The 23,116-nt window shown below is 38.8% G+C and overlaps 1 protein-coding gene across 7 annotated transcripts in view; it reads left to right on the forward strand.

Moving 5' to 3' along the window:
* rbms3 (RNA binding motif, single stranded interacting protein) overlaps window positions 1-23,116 on the forward strand; it is a 1,202,299-nt gene that overhangs the window by 861,804 nt on the left and 317,379 nt on the right. For all 7 annotated transcript variants that reach the window (XM_059945024.1, XM_059945027.1, XM_059945025.1 and 4 more), the window contains one exon: window positions 10,978-11,069. In XM_059945024.1, coding sequence (XP_059801007.1) covers window positions 10,978-11,069 — 92 coding nt within the window. The remainder of the gene's footprint in view (window positions 1-10,977; window positions 11,070-23,116) is intronic.

Genomic DNA, 23,116 nt, shown 5'->3' on the forward strand with positions numbered 1-23,116 from the left:
TTATATTCCATTCTCCTTGAAATTAATCCAACATTGCTTTTCCCTTCTTTACCACAGATTCAATCTGTAAATGAACCTTTTGGAAGTCTTGCACAAGGTCTCCTGAGTCCCTTTGCACCTCTGATGTTTGAACCTCTCCCTATTTAGATAATAGTCCACATTATTGGTCCTTTTACCAAAATGTATTATTATTCATTTCCCAATGCTGCATTCCATCTGCCACTTTTTGTCCAAGCTTCCAATTTGCCTAAGTCCTGCTGCAATCCCATTGCTTCCTCCACACAACCTACCTCTCCACCTATCTGCATATCATCCGAAAACTTTGCCACAAAGCCATCAATTCCATTATCTAAATCATTGACAAACGATGTGAAAAGCAGCGTCCCCAATTCTAACCCCTGAGGAACACCAATAGTCACCGACAGCCAACCAGAAAAGGCCCCTTTTATTTCCTTCGCTGCCTTCTGCCTGTCAGCCATTTCACTATCCATGCCAGTATTTTTCCTGTAATGCCATTGGATTTTATCTTGTTAAGCAGCCTCATATGTGGCACCTTATCAAATGTCTTCTGATAATCCAAGCAAATGACACCCGTTGCTTCGCCTTTGTCCACCCTGCTAGTTACTTCCTTGAAGAATTCCAACAGATTTGTCAGGCAAGATTTCCCTTCACAGAAACCATGCTGACTTGGAATTATTTTATCATGAGTCTCATCCCTAATAATAGACTTCAACACTTTCCCAACCACTGAGGTCAGGCTAACTGGCCTATAATTTCCTTTCATTTGCCTTCCTCCCTTCTTAAAGAGTAGAGGGACGTTTGTAATCTTCCAGTCCTCTGGGACCATGCCAGAATCAAGTGAAAAATCATGACCAATGATTCCATTATCTCTTTAGCAACCTCTTGCTGGACTCTGGGATGTAGTCCATTTGGCCCAGATGACTTTTGTACTGAGCACTTTTTCCTTTATAATGGCAATGGCACTCACTCCTACTCACAGACCCCTGGCACACTGCTAGTGTCTTTCACAGTAAAGACTGATGCAAAGTACCCATTAAGTTCATCTGCCATTTTTATTGTCTTGAGAGCATATTGAAATTATCCTTTTGACCTGCATCGATGCGAAAGATGAATTGTTTTTGAAGATTCTTCTGTGAAAATTTAAACTCTACGAATTTCAGGATACCTTTCAAATGGATTGAATATTTATTCTGTGCTGTATTTATTGTGTAATAAGTACTGTGGGAACAGCTTGTGCTTGAATCCTGGTTATATCTAAGACTCGATCAGATGTGGATGGGAAGTGATTCAGTCGTTTGGGCTTCTGTAGTAGGAGTCAAAGGGAAATGACTTTGTCTGCTGGAATTCCGGAGTTATGGCTTTGTCCGGATTCAATTACCCCACTGTTTATTTGTTGTCCCATTGTCAACAGCAGTTTTTATTTGCGGTAAGTAAGTTGGCTTTTTAGTTTCAGATTCAATTCATAATGTTTGAACTCAGCCTGAACTTGTGACTCTCAGAACAATTAATCCCTGAATTGCTATTTTGGGAAATAGTTCGGGACATTTTGGAGGAACCTGAGATATTCTGTTCCTCCTCCCCGTTCTCCCATGATCCACTCTTCTCTCTTACCATATTCCTCCTTTTCCACCCCTTTACCTCTGCCACCTATCACCTTCCAGCTTTTCACTTTATTCCCTCCCCCACGTACCTGGCTTCGCCTATCACCTGCCAGGTTTTATTCCGACCCCACCCCCCACCGCCCCAACCTTCTTATTCTGGCTTTTTCCCCCTTCCTTTCCAGTCCTAATAAAGGATCTGGACCTGAAAGGTTGAAGGTTTATTCATTTCTACAGATGCTACCTGACCTGCTGTGATTTCCAGCTTTTTGATTGAGTCACTCTGCATTTCCAGCCTCTGCAAGATCTGTTGTGTCTATGTTCTCTTCTTTTTTTGAAGTAATCTGTCCCCATCAGGCAAGTCCTTATAGAACATAGCACAGTACGGGGTCTGTTGTTCCGATTCATTTATAGATCCAGCATGGGTAACAGGCCATTCTGGCCCAATGAGACTGTGCTGCCCAAATACGCCCGTGTGACCAATTAACCTACTAACCCGGACATCTTTGGAATGTGGGGAGAAACGGGAGCAGTCAGAGGAAACCCACCCCGTTTTGGTATTGTTTATTTATGAAGTCACAGCCATTTAGAAGCAGATAAAGTTCAAGAAGAATTTTATTTATAAAAGTAGAATGTGATACATGTAAAATGAAAACCTATACCTTGCAATAAGAACAACACAACTACGGTGCATTTTACTGCCATATTTATAAAAAAATTATCATTTGTTCCTTATGTATCCTGTTGTATGACATGGACAATCATGGTCTTTCCATGACCATGAATATTTTGGCACGTTTTTCCACAGAGGTGGTATGTCATTGTCATCTTCTAAGCAGTGTCTTTACAAGATGGGTGACCCCAGCCATTATCAATGCTCTTCAGAGTTTGTCTGCCTGGCATCAGTGGTTGCATAACCAGGACTTGAGATGTGCACCAGCTGCTCATACGACCATCCACCACCTGCTCCCATGGGTTCACGTGACCCTGATTGGGTTGGGGGGGGGCACTAAGCAGGTGCTACACCTTGTCCAAGGGTGACTTGCAGGCTAATGGAGGGAAGGAGCACGTGACACCTTCTTTGGTAGAGATGCATCTCCAGCCCGCCATTCAGAATAAAATGATAAATTTTAACGTTTTTTCAAATCAATTTAATTTTTTTTCCAAATTTATTTACAATTACAGTAGAAAAGCTCTGAAATTAGTTCAGAAGACCAGGTTTAATTTGCTTGATCAGGGATAAATTCAATATACATTTTATGTCATGTAGCCATTTTTAGTGTACTTCTACATTCAGTTTATTCTGTAAAATTCTGATTCCACATTACGTTGATATATTTCCCAAAGCATTCGTCGACTGCCAGTTCTTCCTGCAGAGTTGGGTTACAGACAGGGAGAAGAGCTTTACAATAGTATAAATGACGCATTATTGCACACCAGCATACTCGAAACTTCTCCTCAGGGCTATTAAGTCTTTTGCCTCCTGAAGATGAAAATATATTAATGTGGCATTTTATTATTGTTCATGGGCATTCTTGCTATCCATTTTAGTGTTAGTATCAGCATGATCCTATTCTGTGCACTATATTCCTAGGATATATGATGCTTCTTTCCAGCATGTCTTTGTTGAAGGCCTGTATAGCTTATTTGTGATGTGGCATTTGATCATTGGTAGCTATTGTGACTTTTTACTTCCAACTAAATGATTCGTTTGACAGTCTTTTTTTTACTTCCACATCTTTTAAAAATAAAATCGGCTGCACTGTACACACTAAGGATTCAAAAGAGAATTTCCAACCTTGGGCCTCCTGTCTCCATTGTATGCTCTGTTGACCATTCTGTGCCCTTGTGATTGGATCACAGTCAGTTTCTTTACTCATGCTCGGTTCAATGAACTTGAAGGTCAAAAAGAAGACTCTATTTTTGTGCCAGAAACTATGGCAATTTTTAAAGAATGTGCAAGTAAGCAAAAGCCATTTAAGTGCTGTGAGGAGATACAGAGTTATTTAGCTGGGATTTGAGCCCGTACTGGTTCCATCAAGAACACAGTTCTGAAATCTAGATAATAACTGGTTATTCGAAAATGAAACACACCTCTCAATAGTCTCTTTATTGTGCACCTCCTGTACCTAATAATACTGAATTTGTGGTCTTCTGCTGCTGTAGTCCATCCACTTCAAGTTTAATGTGTTTTGCATTTGGAGATGATCTTCCGCATACCACTGTTGTAACTCATGGTTATTTGAGTCCCTGTCGTCTTCCTGTCAGCTTGAACTAGCTTGGCCATTCTCCTCTGACCGCTGTCATTACAAGGCACTTTTACCCCCAGAAATGGATTTTTTCTTGTTTTCACCACTCTTTGTAAACTCTAGAGACTGTTGTGCATGAAAATCCCAAGGGATCAGAAGTTTCTGAATACTCAAACTAACCCATCTGGCACCAACAACCATTCCACAAAGTCAATTAAATCACATTTCTTCCCTATTGTGGCTGTTTGGTCTGAACAAATGAACCTCTTGACCATGTCTGCATGTTTTTTTATGAATTGAGTTGCTGCCACGTGATTGGCTGTTTAGACATTTGCATTAATGAACAAGTGTGCAAGTGCACTTAATAAAGTAGCCACTAAGATTATATCAAGCATTCAGCTGTTAGCATGTCCTCTATAATATGCTCCATAAAAGTATTATTCTGCCAAATTCTGCAAAATATTACTGAATGCTCTTGGAATTGGTTTAATTTTTATTGTATACTCTTCATAGGCTGAAGGGCCCATACTATGCTGCAATGTTTTTTTAAAAAGATTGTTTATCATTCACCAATAAGAGAAATGTTTTTTAAATTACGAAGCAAAAATTCATTACTTTAGTCCTTATTACTATGTGGAGGGAATTTGAATAAGAGCAATAAAAGCAGCAATGTGGCCAATGGTGCAAGAGTCTGGGGTCAGAGGGCACAGCCTCAATAGAGAGGTATCCCTTTAGAACAGAGATGAGGAGGAATTTCTTTAGTCAGAGGGTGGTGAATCTATGGAATTAATTGTTACAGATGGGTGTGGAGGCCAAGTCATTGGGAATATTTAAAGTGGAGGTTGATATTTTTATTTTTATTTGTATTTATTTATTGAGATACAGCGTAAAATAGGCCCTTCCAGCTCTTCAAGCTGCAATTTAACCGTAGCCTAATCATGGGATAATTTTCAATGACCAAGTATCCGACCAACTGGTTGGTACATCTTTGGAAACCAGGGCACCTGAGGAAACCCACTCACTCCCAGGGAGAATGTACAAACTCTTTACAGACCACAGTGGGGTGTTCTTGATCAGTCAAAGGTTATGGGAAGAAGACAGGAGAATGGGATTGAGAGGGAAAATATATCAGCGATTATCAAAAGGCGGAGCGGCAAGGAAGAACTGAATGGCCAGATGCGGCTCCCATGCCTGATGGTCTTACGATGTCATGTGGAAGTTATGAAGGAGATGGTGTTAACTTGCTGTTTCTTTACACAGAGTCCATTAAAACAAAATGTAGTGTCTATCCGAGCTTTTGTGTTGCTGTTCTCATTGCAAATAACGGCATTAGCGATACTACAACTAACCCAACAGGTTCTGCCAAAGTTAAACCATCTGGAACACTCAGTCCTTAAAAATTCACACACATACACTCACATTGGTATACATTTAATTTTAACCCTATTTTTCAAGAAAGAATAATAGACTCATATGATACTGAAATACATCGTAAAATGCACTAGGACGCAAGAACGCATTGTCAGTGACATAACCTGGGGTCATCAGTGTTTTGGGTACTTCTACATCAGATACTCTTGCCCAGGTGACCAAATCAGGGTTGGTCAGGTCCTGGCTTGTGTCCCAGCAGCTTTGGTCCACGGGACACACATCTTGATCCATGGCCATCTGGAGGCTCGCTCTGTGACGGTCCTGATGGCTCTTTTATTTCAAGCTATTTTTATTAATATGTAGTTATAAATTGAACGAGTTACCAATTTACTGTTTTTAGTAAGTGCTTCACACATCATTTAAATGGATATCTTTCCCCATATAAACACCAGCGATTCTGCAGATGCTGGAAATCTAAACCAACACACACAAAATGCTGGAGGATCTCAGCAAGTCAGGCAGCATCTGTGGAGAGGAATAAACAGCGAATTTTCAAAATACCATAACATCTTCTTTGTTTTGTGGTTGCCTGTTAGGAGACAAATCTCAAGGTTGTATAATGTATACATACTTCGATAATAAATGTACTTTGGAAGTTGTTTGCAGGATATTCTCATCAGCTAGAAAATATCAGAATCAGATTTATTATCACTGACATATGTTGTGAAATTTGTTGTTTTGCAACAGCAACACAGTGCAATATGTAAAATTACAATAAATTACAGTAAGAAATGGAGTATATGTTAAAAAATTAAATAAGTAGTGCAAAACAAAAGCAAAATTAGTGAAATAATGTTCATGCATTCATTGTCCATTCATAAACCTGATGATGGAGGGTAAGGACCTATTCCTAAAATGCTGAGTGTGGGTCTTTAGGCTCTTGTACATCGTTATGGTATTTTCCCCACATCCACTTCAGTTCTTCATTCAGATATTCTGATTGACTTTCCTGTTCTCCTGAGGGCCTTATATAACAAGTTCTGAAGAAGGTTATCATTTACCTAAGCAATTAACTCCATCTGCCTACATGGAGATCAGAAGATGCCTGTTGAAAGTGTTACCACTGATAAACGCACCAAAAACAGCAGAGTTGTTATATTTTCTGTAGGATGGATCAGACAGGACATATTCTCTGATTGTCATCTTGCAGGCAATTTTCAGAATATATCCATCAGCTGGAAAGTATCCCTGCAAGTTCCACAGTTAGAAGCTGATAATTTTCCTTGTGTCTGCTTAGAAAGAGTAGAGTCATTGCTCAAGCCTTCAATATCACTTAAATTATCGCATGGATGAATGTGCTTATTTTCACATTGCAACTGGAAAGATTTGCTGCTGTATTTTATGTAATGCTAGAGAATAAACCAGAGATTACAATTATTCCTTAACAAATACTCCCTTAGTCAAAAAATGTTGTTAAATGACAAGTGGGACCGACAGATCTCACATTTTAATTAAATTGGTTGCCTAAAGGCTTGAACAGAAGATGTTTTCATTTTTTATTAGGTAATATTTTCTGTAGTTCTTCATAGAATGCACATCACCTTTACAAAAGAGAATGCTTCATGGTTTTATCCACAGTGTTATTTATTGGAGTGACTATATATCAGTGTTGTCAGTGTTTCTTAAGAAGAACATTATATGTATACATTATATTCCATCGTGTCAGTACCAACATGATCACATTTTTAGCAAAGTACACAAAATGCTGGAGTAGCTCAGCAAATCAGGCAGCATCTATGGAAAGGAATAAACAATTGACATTTCTGGCTGAAACCCTTCATCAGGACTGGAAAGGAAAGAGGGAAGAAGCCAGAATGAAAAGTTCGGGGGTTTGACTCCTCATCTTTTTCTCTCCAGTCCTGCTGAAGCATCTTGGATCAAAACATTGATTCTGCTTTTTTCCGCAGATGTTGCCTGGCCTGCTGAGTTCCTCCAGCACTTTTTGTGTGTTGCCTGGGTTTTCAGCATCTGCAGGTTTTTTTTCTTGCAGGTGATAGGTGAAACCAGGTGAGGGGAAAGTAGGTGAGTAGGGGAGGGGGGGGCATGAAGTGAGAAGCTGGGAGGTGATAGGTGGAGGAGGCAAAGGGCTGAAGAAGAATGAATCTGATGGGAGAGGACCATGGAAAAAAAAAGAAAGGGCACCAGAAGGATGTGATAAGCAAGTGAGGAGGAGAGAAGTGGTGCAAAGGGAACCAGAATGAGGAATGTGAAAAAGTAGAAGGGTGTGTGGGAAAAATTATCAAACGGAGAACACTACAGCACAGGAACTGGCCCTTCATGCTAGACCAGTTAAATTAGTAATCAAATGGCCAACTGAACTTACAACTAAGAGGTTTAGTTGGCCATTTTATTACTAATTTAATTAGTCTGCCTACACAAAATCCATATCCTTCCATTTTCCTCACGTTCACGTGCCTATCTAAACCATTCATGTGCCTATCTGAATGTGTCTTAAAAGTCTCTACTGTTGCTACCATCACCCCAGGCAGTGCATTCCAGGCACATACCACTCCCTGCATAAAAACTTGCTCCTCACTTCTCCATGAAACCTACCATCTCTCCCCTTAAATGCATGTCTTCTGATATTAGACATTTCAACCCTGGGAAAAAGATACTGCCTGCTTACGTTATCAATGCCTCTCATAATCTTATATATCTCTATCAGATCTCCCCTCAGCCTCCGCTGCTCCAGAGAAAACAACCCAAGTTTGTCCAACCTCTCATTATAGCACATGCCCTCTAACCCACGCAGCATCCTGATAAACCTTATTGGCAGACTGGTAGACTTTAAAGAAATCAATGTTCATGCCATCAGGTTGGAGGTTACTAAAAGGAATATGAAATGTTACTCTTACAACCAGAATTTGGCCTCAACATGGTTTTAGAGGAGGACGTGTTAGATTTATAGTGTATAACATGAGGTTTTATTGTTTGTGTGATAGTTTCTTAGATTTTCTCCTAAAGGACTCACATGATTAGGTTCTGAGAGAGACTAGAGAGACTGAAGATCTGATCAGGGAAAAAAGAGGCATATGTTTGGTAGATGCAGCTTTAATCAAGCTAATCCTCTTGAAGTGTATCAGGGATGGAGGTATACTCTTCAGAAGAAAATTAAGTCAAATGAGGGCCATGAGATAATCCTGGAAGAGCAGAAGGGTGGTGACAGGGTCAGTTTGGTGACCTACTTGTGGAACCACAAGAAATGGGGGAAAATCATAAATTATCTCTTCCTGTTTGTATATACCATGGAGAAGCCAGTGGGTTCAGAGAAACAAACACTCTTCCCAGTTTAATAATGTCTTCCCTACAGCAAGGTAAGCAATAAATAATTGTCCATGTGCAGCCTCATCAACAGACTGTAGAACTGCACCATGACCCCCATCTTTTATACTGAGTGCCCTGACTGATGAAGGCCAGCATGCCAGAAGCTTTCTTTACTACATGTGACTCCACTTTCAATGAACTGTACTCTAATTTCTTGTACTCCAATGTCCCTCTGTTCTACAACATACTCCACAGCCCTAGCATTCACTGTGAAAGCCCTATAACTATTATAATTTTCCAAATAATTTATTTATTGTATGTTCCTCCCCTTGAGCACGTGGGTTTGCTCCAGTTTCCTCCCACAGTCCAAAGATATACTGTTTAATAGGTTAACTGGTCATTGTAAGTTGCCCTGTGAGAGGCTGGGGTAACTAGGTAGTTTACTGGGTGGCATGGCTCATTGGGTCATGTATTCTGTGTTTGTTACTCTGGATTTCCAGCATCTGCAGAATCTCTTGAGATTTGTGTTTTTGTTTTGCACGTCATACACACAATGCTGGAGGAAATCAGCAGGTCAGGCAGCATCGATGGAGAGGAATAAATAGTCAATGTTTTGGGCTGAGACCCTTCATCAAGACTCATGGTCCTGGCCTGAAACGTTGACTGTTTGTTTCTCTCCATAGATGCTCCTAACTTGTTGAGTTCCTCTGGATTTCCAGCAGACAGACTAACACTAGGTAGACAATCGGTGAAGATTATCGATAATGGCTGGGATCATCTGTCTAGTAAAGACAGAAGAAGAAGGCAATGGCAAACAACTTCTGTAGAAAGATTTGCCAAGAACATGATCACTATTACACATGATGATGATGATGGTGATTGCAAAGTCCCACTGGCACAGAACAACAAATTTCACAACGTATGTCACAGATACCAAACCTGACTCTATACTGAATCTGGTTCTAATTCTGAAGTATCTCTTTGGCATTCACACTACTGTATTTTGTATTTGTGTTTGAATGTCTTCTAGTGACTGTATGCACAGTGAAATAAGATACTTAAAATTTGCCTGAATTATTTTAGACCCTTCACTAATATTAAATTATTGAATGGGCTTTGGGACCAGTTATAAGAATCTGCCAGTTTTACAGGTAATTCTTTCCTCTAATTCACTAAATGAGGAGTTTCCCCTGTTGCTCAGTTAGCATGCAGTGATTAATTCAAGTCTAACATAACAGGTGAAGTGGAGCGTGCTTCTCCATATTGTATCTACTTTCTGCCTGTCTGTATTGTATTTTGTGTTGTGCGTTTATTATGGGTAATTTGTTACGTGGGTTGGGCCATGGTAGAAGTGAAGAGTATAGTTATGTGCTGACACTTTATCTTTAGTTAGTTTATAGTCTGGCTAGGGTAGGGAATAAATCGGGTGAATAATATTTTTTGGTTGGCCATCTCATTTCGTCACTGAAATACATTTAAGAACACTTGGCTTAAGTAAATTTAAATATGCTTAGACTGGTTATTTCATTGTATCACTAGCGTAGTTTCATTAACTTTATTGTGACAAGATCATTTGTCTTTGCTGGTTTCTCAATTAAAGATCTTCCTTTGACTTAGGACTTTGTTGTTTGTGGAGAGCATGTCTTAGTGTCAACCCCCCCAGTGCGAGTGGCTTTGGTTTGTTTTCAAGTAACTACTACACTCATGAAAGCGCAACATGGGAGTGCATTCAGTTTAAAAATAAACATTGACAGGATAAGGTTACAGTCAAACGTTTATTGCTAATTCATTAAATCAGGGTTTTCAACCAATTATTCATGGTCAATATGGTTCTGTTTCTGGCCAGCAAACAATGCTTGAATTTCGATGAGATTAGTTCCTGTCCACAGGTTTTTCAGTTTAAACTGAATATAATTTAAGAATAAGGGGACAAATCCAGTAAGACTCTGAATAGTCTGGTCCAGAGTACATCACAGAATCGCTTTCGTTTTATAATCCTGCTCGAGCTCCAGGTCTTCTTCCGCCAATCTCTTAAATTTAAACAATCTCCTTCAAAAGGTAATTGGCAAGTCAACTGTTTTGAACTATTCTCCTTAACCGTGGAATTCAATACCTAAAACTATTAGGGATGCAGACTCAGTTGACACTTTCAAACCCCAGCTCAAAACATATTTATTTAACCTTGCTTTTAACTAACTTTGTTATGCCTTTTATTTGCGCTTCATCTCATTGTAAAACAATTTGAAATGCATCATTTGTATGAAAGGTGCTCAATAAATAAGTTACTATTATTTTTATTGTTATTAAGACTCATGCTAATCTGAACTGAGTCAAGCACAAGCTTCTTTTGTCGCAGTATTCTTCAGCTGGATGCAGTGCACGTCCCTGACGTTGATCATGTAACTGTTTTGCAGGCTATGGTTTCGTAGACTTTGACAGCCCCGCAGCTGCACAGAAGGCAGTGGCGTCACTCAAAGCCAGTGGAGTACAGGCCCAGATGGCAAAGGTGAGCACTCATGACAAGGAACCATTTCTATTCCTGCATTGCAGCATTACTTTACCAGAGGGATGCCTAATAACAATATGTGGGTTTAAAGAAGTTACCGGTTAATATTTCCAATTAATTAAGCAACCAGTTAATTTTCACTCAATATTAAATATTTTTGTCATTAATATCAATATATTTTTATAAAACATTGGTTTGACTTGTTGGTGATGAGTATACATAACTACCTCTTCTTCCATTCACAGGTAGAGTTGTAAATTAGCACCTCATGTAAATACAATGATAAATGTTTAAGGGGAACATGAGGGGGAACTTTTTCCACTCAGAGGGTGCTGAGGGTGTGAAATGAGCTGGAAGGAGAAGTTGTGGATGCAGGTTCGATTTCAACGTTTAAGATACATTTGGATAGGTACATCGATGGGAGGTGTATGCAGAGCTATCGTCCAGGTGCAGATTGAGGGAACCACGTGGATTAATAGTTCTGTGTGGATTAGATGGGCTGAAGGGATTTACTTCTGAGCTGTAGTGTTCATTGACTTAAACCAGTCTTGTATATCACAGTGTTTTAAATTTTGGTTTGAGCATATTGCTTCCTGTGCTAGTGAGGTCTTGGACCTGTCAATAGAAAACTAGGCTTGAAAGATAATTATAGACCAAATATAGAGTTTTATTCAATTATCTTTGGGAGTCATGGATTAAATATTTGAATAGGTTTCCTAGTAGAATGACATATGAAGTAAAGAACAGTCCTTTCTTTTCAATACTGCACACTATTTGTTATTTTTATTACCATTTGCAATAATTAAGTTGTAACAGTGAAAATGTAAATTTTCATATAGCTTCAGAATTGTTTGTTGTCATTTCCTGCATGTTATGTATTTTAAATTTCAGTGATATTTGAGTAATCTTGTAAATATGCTGTTGATTAAGCATTCTTTGTTTGCTTAAATAATTAGTTATGGGTTATATGTAAAAGTAGGTAAATGGCATACGGCATCATGCCACCACGTGATACATGCATGCCTTGCTTAAAGTGCAATGAATTTAGACTCACATTTCAGACTCTGCCTTTTCCTTTAAATTAGTTTTATGTTTTAGAGATAAAACATAAAAAACATAGGCTACAGTTTAAGAATAAGGCGTAGGCCATTTAGAACGGAGTTGAGGAAAAATTTTTTCATCCAGAGAGTTCTGGATCTGTGGAATGCTCTGCCTCAGAAGGCAGTGGAAGCGTTAGATAGAGCTCTTAAAGATAGCAGAGTCAAGGGATATAGGGAGAAGGCAGGACCGGGGTACTAAACACAAAAGTACACTGCAGATACTGTGGTCAAATCAACACGTACAAACAAGCTGGATGAACGTATCAGATCGGGCAGCATCCGTTGAGTGCTGATTGTAGATGATCAGCCATGATCACGGTGAATGGCGGTGCTGGCTCGAAGGGCCAAATGGCCTACTCCTGCACCTATTGTCTATAACAGTGTCACTTTTGTATTTTAAAAATGAATCTGAAATGACTACCTAGCTGTGGGACATTCAAGTTTAAAAGAAGCTTAGCCCTTTTTTTTCTTTGCAGCAGCGCATTTTCTTCACAAAAGGGGAGACAATTGAGTCAGAAAAGAAAATGGAAGAAATCATGGTTCATAAATAGTGAATACTGGGCAATAGTAATAATAAAATCGAACAGAAGTAGTTAGCTACATTGAAAAGATTGGCTCATTTGATTACACAAACAATAACTGAAATATATATACTGAACAGATTGAACAGTATTTTAGAACAAATGAAATAGCCAATGAGAAACAAGTACAAATTTTGTGGAGTCCTTTGGATTTAAGGGCATACAGTTTGCTGAGAAATTTAACTGCTCCAACCAAACTAGGTATTGTTGATATTGTGAAAGTAATGCCGGAACATTCAGAACCTTGTTGATTGCAGTGCGCTTTAGGTTTCATAAGTGGAATCAAAAGGAAGGGGAGTCCATTTCAGCATGTGTGGCTCTATTGAAGAGATTGTCTGATTATTGTTTGTTCTGCAATGAGCTTAATGATGCACTGAGAGATCATTTAGTTTGTGGAAACTTACAAAGGCATTCAAGAACATTTAAAGGAGCATTGAAATTGCTGTTTCAATTTAGCCCTTTTTTTTTCTTTGCAGCAGCGCATTTTCTTCACAAAAGGGGAGACAATTGTGTCAGAAAAGAAAATGGAAGAAATCATGGGTTCATAAATAGTGAATACTGGGCAATAGTAATAATAAAATCGAACAGAAGTAGTTAGCTACATTGAAAAGATTGGCTCATTTGATTACACAAACAATAACTGAAATATATATACTGAACAGATTGAACAGTATTTTAGAACAAATGAAATGGCCAATGAGAAACAAGTACAAATTTTGTGGAGTCCTTTGGATTTAAGGGCATACAGTTTGTACAACTGAGTTGCAGTCAAGAATGAAAGTGAGCATGAACAAAATTTAAATGGTTCAACAGAAGATGGCTTGACTGAACAAATTGTGTTATTGTGGCAGGGCCTAACGTACACCAGACTACTGCAGATTTGAAGGCAATTCGGGCAGAAAATGCAACAGATTAGGACACATACAAAGTGAATGAGAGGCAGATAAAAATTAAATGTATTGCACGGGGAAGAGAAAAAGATAAAATGTCAAAAAGATCATTAACCTACATACTGTTGTTGAAAAATCAAATAATGGTGAGTGGTGCAGGACTGTGTAGCCTTAAGATATACAATGTGAAAAATAACATTAGTCAAACAATATGGCTTACACCAGAAGTAAATGGCACATCTATTAAAATGGAATTGGACACTAACTTTGCTGTTTCAGTCATTGTACAAAATGAGTTTGAGAAGCATTTCAAAGATACTAAACTGAAGTCTGCAGATATCCAGCTAACAATGTATAGTGGAGAAAGGATCATTCCTGTGGGAATGACATTTGTAGCAGTGAAATACAACAACTAACAAACCATATTGGGCTTGAATGTGGTAAAAACAAAAGGACCAGCTGAGGCAATTACAACTTGATTGAAGATCCATTATCAGCTGGATAGTGTAGTATAGTGTCTATACAGTTGAGATGCTTTCTATATTGAGTTGGAGTTTATAATTAAGCAGGGTTGAGTTTTGTGTATAACAGGACTGTACATAAGATGACTCTGACAGGAAGTGATAAAGTCAAGGGTGCTGGTGGGGAAGTAACATTGACATATAACAAAAATTCGATAATTGTATTGTTTTTATATTTATGCTTACTGTGTTTTTAATGCTACATTGGATCTGGAGTAAAAATAATATCTTTCTCCTTTACACTCGTACTGAGGAATGACAATAAACTATCTTGAATTTTGAATCATAGCCAAGTTGATTGTTCTGAATTAGGCTATGATTTTCCAAATCTTCATTAGTTTTGTCCCTAAGAATCCTCTCTCACAGATTCCCTGCCACTGACTTGAGACTCACTGGTCTGTAGTTTCCTAGGTTCACCCTATTTCCCCTCTTATAACCATATAACAATTATAGCACGGTAACAGGACATCTCGGCCCTTCTAGTCAGTGCCGAACGCTTACTCTTACCTAGTCCCACCAACCTGCACTCAGCCCATAACCCTCCATTCCTTTTCCTGTCCATATAGCTATCCAATTTTTTTTTAAAATGACAATATTGAACCTGCCTCAACCACTTCTACTGGAAGCTCATTCCACACAGCTTCCACTCTCTGAGTAAAGAAGTTCCCTTTTGTGTTACCCCTAAACTTTTGCCCCTGAACTCTCAACTCATGTCCTCTTGTTTGAATCTCCCCTACTCTCAATGGAAAAAGCCTATCCTCGTCAACTCTATCTATCCCCCTCATAAATTTAAGTACCTCTATCAGGTCCCCCCTCAACCTTCTACGCTCCAAAGAATAAAGACCTAACTTGTTCAACCTTTCTCTGTAACTTAGGTGCTGAAACCCAGGTAGCATTCTAGTAAATCTCTTCTGTACTCTCTCTATTTTGTTGACATCTTTCCTATAATTCGGTGACCAGAACTGTACACAATACTCCAAATAAACAACAATGAACCAGAAACAGTCATGAACTCTCCATTCACTATCCCATTCTGTCCTTTCCCTCACATTTATTCTTCGTAATATCTGAATTCCTGCCTTGACCCCACCTCTCTACTTCTGTCCCAAGTCCTCAGTGTTGTCATACACATCCCCATCAGGGGGCTGACCTGTCAATTCAGCTCTATGTTAACTAGAAAAAACTTTTGCCAATATTTTAAAAAATAATGGGGTATTATTTTCTGATGTACAGTACATCTGCAGAGAGATTGGATTTGCGGCTATTGTTCTCACTAGACTGAAGGAGGCTGAGAGGGTTATAAGGTCCTAAGGGTATTCATGAGGGGTTGGAGATAAGATGGTTTGTCCCAGTCTTTTTCCCATGGTAGGGAGTCTAAAACTTGAGGGTTCAGGTTTAACGAGAGAGCAGAAAGGTTTAAATAAGACTTGAGGAGCAGGTTTCTCCACATAGAGGTGTGTGAAAAAGGTAGAGAGAGCTTCCAGAAATATTGGCAGATGTGGATGCAATTGTAATCTTTAAAAAAAAGTGTTTGGATGGGATATGGATTGGAAAGGTTTAGAGCAGGGAGTTCTCAACCTTTTTGATGTCATGGATTGCAACCGTTAACCGAGGGGCCCATGGACCCAGTTTGGGAACCCCTGGCTTAAAGGGATATGGTCTGAATACGGGCAAATAGGACTAGATGAGGAAGACAGCATGATTCAGATGGGCCAAAGGGCCTTTTCTTGCGCTGAAAGGCTCCATGCCTCCATATTTCCAAAGTCCTCATTTGAAATTCATCCCTTCCCAAATACAATTGCAAACCTTATTCCTAGCTCTACATTTGGCTCCAAGTCAATATCTGGGGCTTTACGTCAAATCCTGCTTTGTGCATCTTAAATTTATATTTCAATGTCTCACTTTAACTTTGAGGTGCAACCCCTTTTTGTTGTGTACCATGTGGTAAATGACTTAGAATCACAACAGGATCAAAGGTGTGCTTGACTAGGAAAGCCTACAAAAAGTAGTGAATAAAGCCCACCCCACCACTCAGCACATTTACAAGGAGTGCTGTCATAGGAAAGCAGCACACATCACCAAGGGTCCCACCATCCAGGCCATGCTTGCTTCTCACTGCTGCCATCAGGACGATGGTACAGGAACCTCAATAACCACAGCACCAGCTTCTCTTCAATCACCAGGCTTCTGAGCCAGAGGGAATAACTTCACTCGTTCCAACAATGAACTGTTCCCACAACCTATGGACTCACTTTCAAGGATTTCATCTCATAAACATGAGAAATTCTGCAGATGCCAGAAGTCCAAAGCAACACACAGGAAATTCTGGAGGAAGTCAGCAGGTCAGGCAGCGTATATGGAGACGAATAAACGGTTGACATTTCAGGCCAAGGCCCTTCTTCAGGACAATCCTATGGTGACTTCAGTTAAAAAAAAAATCTACTTTGTCTTTTGAACTTTGAAATAAAAACGATATCTCTCTGCCAAGAAAAGACACCTTGCAAAATGTTTAAAGCTAAGCTGTGACCCTCAACTTGAATCCATTGGGCCCATTCTGAGACAGTTATCATCACGTTAGAACCAGGTTTGCAGGCACAAAGTCCATGTTAATTGAGTTGGATTCCACAGATTGTTCCTGAACTGGGAAGTGGTTGGATTTCATTGTGTATTTAATATTTCACTAGTATTTGAGTGTGAGTGTGAGTGTGTGTGTGTGTGTGTGTGTGTGTGTGTGTGTGCACACTCTAACTATATACATATAGTTTGATCAAGCATTCTTTTTCATCTAAATAACTCATTATGAGTTACATGTATAAATATGTGAATTTCATACGTCATTACGCCACTATGTGAGATGTGCATGACTCGCTTAAAGAACAAACTTGAGTCTCACATTTCCCAACTCTCTTGTTTTCTTTTGAATAATATTTACTGTTTTGAAGTTATAATATTGTTCTGCCCAGTCCCATCGACCTGCACTGGGGCCATAGCCCTCCATAACCCTCCTATCCATGTCCTTACCCAAACTTCTCTTAAATGTTGCAATCAAATTTGTTTAATTTTTAGAAAAATATCTTATCAGAAATCAACAGCCACTTCCCAAAAAAGCTTGACTTACATGTACATGAATTTTGCATTCTTGCGTTGAGTGATGAGCCTCTCACATTGCAAAATTTAAACATTCCTGAGTCACCTTCATGAACATCTGCTTTCATTAGACTGTGTCAGCTGAGTGAACAAATGTGTTATATATCTTGGGTGCAAACAGATCTGCTTTTCACCCTCTAGATACTCACTCCATGACTGCCCTACGCAACTTCGTGCCAGAAACTGGAAGCTTTCTTTATGTTCACACCTAAATACTTTTGTACGTCTCTGGTGTGCCATTGCCTTCACCACAGTTGGATGTAGTTTCTGAATAATTCGTAAAGTTGCCTGAAGAGTCGGTGAAGAAACCATGTAGCCACTTAAGAACCTATACATAGATATTTTTTTTCAGATCCTTTGTGTAGTTTTATATTGATTCTATTGCATTGCTTTGTTCTGCCATGAATGCCTGCAAGTAAATAAAACTCAATATAGTATATGGTGACATATATGCACTTTGATAATAGATTTACTTTGAACATCACCCGGCTTTCATGGCAAGTGTTCACATTGCATAGACAGGATATCTGCATTTGAAGGTTAAATTACTGTAGTTACCAAAATTAAACTTACAATATATTGGTTGCCAACTTCAGGTAATTATTTACAAACATTCTTTATATGACAAATGGTGCTTATGTATTGTCCTCTTAAAGAGTGATTCATGTCAGTCGGAGGTATCTTCCTTTCAGAATCTGATTTATTTATGTATTTATAATTATTGCACTGTGCCACTGCAATACATAAAAATTACTTTCAACTGTACTGAGAAATATATATATTTCGCTGCCTCCAAACAAGAAATTTCACAACATTTCAACATTTGTCAGTGAAAATAAACATGATTCTGAAAGGAATATATTTCTGAATGATACGACCCTATCTTTCTCGTTAAGAGGACAATACATATGACACAAGGATCTCTGCAAATGTTGGAAATCTAGAGTAACACACGCAAAATGTAGGGGAACTCAACAGGTCAAGCAGCATCTATGGAGAGGAATAAGCAGTTGCCGTTTCAGGTCAAATCTTCTTCTTTTTTTTTAAACTTTTTTTATTGCATTTTTAAATGATTACAAAGTATGAAAAAACAATGTATATAACCCATACCCCCTCCCCTTAACCCCTCCCCCCTAACTGCCCTACAGAAAAAAAAAGAAAGAAAGAAAGAGAGAATGCCTGGTTGTTGGAAGATCTCCACATGCTCCACGGAATTCGTAATAATTTTAATATGTATATTTATTTCTTTCCCCTAATAACCAATTGTTTCATCTTCAAAGCATCTATATATTTAATCCTGTCTTTTGTAAATATGGGCTCCAAATTTTCAAAAATGTTTCATATTTATCTCTTAAATTATAAGTAATTTTTTCTAATGGAATACAATCATAGATTTCTTTCTTCCAAGAATCTATACTTAAATGTGTATCCGATTTCCAAGTAACTGCAATAGCTTTTTTGGCTACTGCCAGTGCAATTTTTATAAATTCTTTCTGATACTTATTTAGTTTGAGTTTCGGTTTTATCCCTTCAATATCACCTAGTAAAAATAATATTGGATTATGAGGAAATTGTGTTCCTGTAATTTGTTCCAGTAAAAGTCTTAAATTTGTCCAAAAAGGAGGCCAAATCTTCTTATGTTTTTTATTTATATATATAGTGTTTGTGGGTTCATTTTCCGTTCAGAAATCTGATGGTGGCAGAGAAGAAGCTGTTCCTAAAATGTGTTCATCAAACACACATCAGGAATCCAAACCAGCCTTAGGCTTTGCTTTGTGATAAATACAGCGTTAATGCTCAGACCAGCTCTGCTAGCAAGAAGTGATCATATTGACTGTATTTTTTAAACCTTTGGCTAATTCTGGATGCTTGTATGAGACAGAGCAGCATCATGTTGCGCTACATGTCAGAGTTTGGTGTTGCTCTTGGCAGAGCATGTCCACATCTCTGCCTCCCGCAGACAACACCACAGCAACAACTTGTTCACTTGCTTCACGTTCTGAGTCTAATCAATTGCACCTGTCCATACTGATGATGCTCTTTGGAGAATCACTGCACCTGAAGTCACGGCATTTCATGATCATACTTTATATATTCCATAACACCAGCATTTCCCTCATCGGCTATCACTATTAGTTCATCAAAAATCTTCATTGTGTTTGGTTGGCAATAAAAAAAAATACTGGCTTCCCATTGTTCTCAGTTTTCAAGTGCCACAGGAGGTGATAGAATTTTTGGCATAGGCTGCTACATAAGAATGTATGATATAAAGCATCTAGTTATGAGTTACCCAATTAATTTTCTTCTTATTCCACTTCAAGTCATGACATCTTTGCTTGATGGATTTGATAGATGTCATTTTACCAACAGTTTAAATTAATTGCCATTTCCAGAAGCTCCCTTCTGGAAAGTGCTATAGGGCTAGTAAAGCAAAAGCTTCACTCCATCTTAAAATTTCTTAATCTGATCAACCATTCTAGCTGCATGCCCAGCCCCCTCTATCTATTGCCCTGTCACTGCACTGCACTGTAAACGCGTTTACCACTTTTTAGTGCTGTTTATATTGTAAATACAGTTGTTGCGCCATTCTTTTAACCTACTCTAAGGGTAATTTAACCCTTCCTTTCCACATAACCCTCCCCTTTTGTATCATCCTTGTATCTTTCTAAGAGTTTCTATAATGCTCCCTAATGTGTCTCCCTCTACCACCACCTCTGGCAGGGCATTCCGTGCACTCAGCCTTCCTGTGTAACAAAGTAACCCCTGGCAACTGCCCTATTCTTCCCTTCAATCACCTTCGAATTATTCCCCCCTGGTTTTAGCCGTTTCTGCCTTGGGGAAAAAGCCTCTGGCTGTCCACTCAGTCTGTATCTCATTTAATTTTGTACACCTTTATTAAATCATCTCAAACCCTTCTTCAATCCAGAGGGAGGGAAGCCCTAGCTTGCTCAACCTATCCTCACAAGACATGCTCTCCAAAGCAGGCAGCATTCCGGTAAATTTCCTCTACAGCCTCTCTAAAGCTTCCACATCCTTCCTGTAATTAGGCATTGAGAATGGAACACAATATTCCAAATTTTGATTTAGACTAGGCACCAATGGGTTCGATGACATAGTGGTTAGCACAGTGCTTTACAGTCCAGGTGACAGGGTTTATTTCCCACCACAGCTTGTAAGGAATTTGTACGTTCACCCCGTGACTCTCAGTGCTCTGGTTTCCTCCCACAGTCCAACGACATACTGGTTGGTAGATTAATTTGTCATTGTAAATTGCCCCATGATTAAACTAGGATTAAATCTGGAGATTGCTGGGCAACATGGCTGGAAGGGCCTATTCCATGCTGTATATCAATAATTTTTTTTAAATTCTGAAAAATAAAAAAAGATAAGACAGGAGGATATGATTAAAATTCAGTTAATTCATATTCTGTAGAATATCTGTGAAGCTGTAAATTTCAAATCTGTTTTTTAGATATTATGCATTTTATTCAGAATCTTGAGGTTTGAGCAATGATAACTGCATCTGGATTGTTGGAATGAATAATGTCCTATGGTTACTTGATGGTGTGCTTTATCTCCAGGGTGTTCATTTAGAAGTCCATTTTTTTTCTGTACACCAGTGTTTCCTACTGCTGCTGCAGCAGTTAATTGTCCCTTGTAGCTGTGAAGTACATTTATTCACTCTTATAGACAGAGAAACAACAAAATTAACATAGAATGCTAGATATTGCTGATATATCCTGGGTGCCTAACACTTTTACACAGTACTGTATTTTATTTCTTTCCAGTTTTCAAGTAACATGTAATTCTACTGAGTTAATCCAAAGCTAAGTACTCTTATTTTTATTTCTGAAGCGCCTTCCTATTTTAACCAATATACAGTACAGTGCAAAACTGGTAGACACCCTAGCTATATATATGTGCCTAAGCCCACAACATTGACTGTTTATTCATTTCTATAGATGCTGCCTGATCGGCTGAGTTCCTCCAGCATTTTGTGTGTGTTGCTTTGGATTTCCAGCATTTTTAGAATTTCTCATGTTTATTTATGTATGAAGGATTTGAGTTTGCCAGTGGTTATTTCAGCATTTATTATTTATTTGTAACATGCAATTTTAATCATTGCCCTTTACATTGTGTATTAATAATTTTTGCATTTTTTAATCTCATCTTTTCCTCTTGTGACGAATGCTTCTTATCGAATGGAATAGTTCAGAAGCCATGTTCAGGACTTCTCTAATCCGTTGAAGAGGTGGTAGAAATTTTCTGGGCTTTCACCATTCTCCCTGCCCAGTGCCTCACCGTTCAGCTAAAATTGAAGAGGGGAAGAAGCTGCTCCTAAAACGTTGAGTGTGTGACGTCAGGTTCATGTACATCCTCTCTGATGGTAGCGATGAGAAGGGGGCATGTCCTAGGTGGTGGGTGGTCCTTAATGTTTGTATCTCTCTTTCTGAGGCCTTTTGATAAAATTCTTGATGGTGGGAAGGCTTTGGTCAAACTGGATGAGCTTACAACTCTCATCTTCCTCCATCCCTGTGCTTTGGCACTTCCATACCAGATGGTGATGCAACCAGTTAGAATGTTCCCCATGGTATATCTGTAGAAAATTACTGAAGTCTTTAGTGACACACCAACATCTCCTCAACATCTCCAGCTTTCCACAGTCTTATTCTTTTATTCTCCATGTCCCCACTAATCCCCTCCCCCATTTTCTCTGTGTCTACAACCTATTAATTTCTAATTCTCCAAAGTCCAGTTGTAATTTAACTCTCACATCTCACGTATCTTCCGTGACCTGTTGAACATTTCCAGGATTTTATATTTTTGGGTGTATTTACAGTGTATTTATGGGTTCTCATCTGATTTAGCAAGAACATCCTCATGTGAGTCAGGAGAAGTAATATTCACATTTAATTGTAATATTATAATTAATTATATATAAAAGCAGGATTTTTAAATTCACAGAATTCTTGAGGTGACGTACTTTGTTAAATGCATCTAAACAAATTAGATTTGCAGCATGTATATCTGCACTTAAACTAATTTGGTGAATTTGTATATTATCCCCATGACCATGTGGGTCTTCTTCCCACAATACCAAAGATGTATGGGTTAGTAGGTTAATTGGTCACATGGGTGTAATTGGGTGGTGCGGACTAGTTGGGCCTTAAGAACCTGTTACTGTGCTTATCTCTAAATAACTAAGTTTTTACAACAACGCATCAAAGTAGTACAATGTAAAACAGTAACAGAGTGCAGAATCTTTGCTTCAAGAGCCTGATGGTTGAGGGGTAAAAATTGTTCTTGAATCCAATGGTGTGAGTCCTGAGGCTCCTGTACCACCTTCCTGATGGCAGCAGCAAGAAGAGAGCATGGTCTGGGTGGTCTGATGATGGATGCTGCTTTCCTGCGATGGTGCTCCATATAGATGTGCTCAATGCTTGGGAGGGCTTTACCCATGATGAACTGGCTGTATCCACTACTTTTTGTTAGATTTTCCATTCAAGGGCATTGCTGTTTCCATAACAGGTTGTGATGCAACCAGACAGTATGGTCTCCACTACACATCTATAGAAGTTTGTCAAAGTTTTAGATGTCATGCTGAATTTTCGTAAATTCCTAAGGAAAGCCATGCTTTCTTCATAATGTACTCTTGTGCTAGCCGAGGACAAACCCTCTGAAAGATAACACAGAGGAATTTAAAGTCGTTGACCCTCTTCACCTCTGATCCCTCGATGAGGACTGGCTCATAGACCTGTGGTTTTCTCCTCCTGAATTCATTAATCAGCTCCTTGGTCATTTGGTGTA

Source organism: Hypanus sabinus, chromosome 20 (genome assembly GCF_030144855.1).
Source record: "Hypanus sabinus isolate sHypSab1 chromosome 20, sHypSab1.hap1, whole genome shotgun sequence".
NCBI lineage: Eukaryota > Metazoa > Chordata > Chondrichthyes > Myliobatiformes > Dasyatidae > Hypanus > Hypanus sabinus.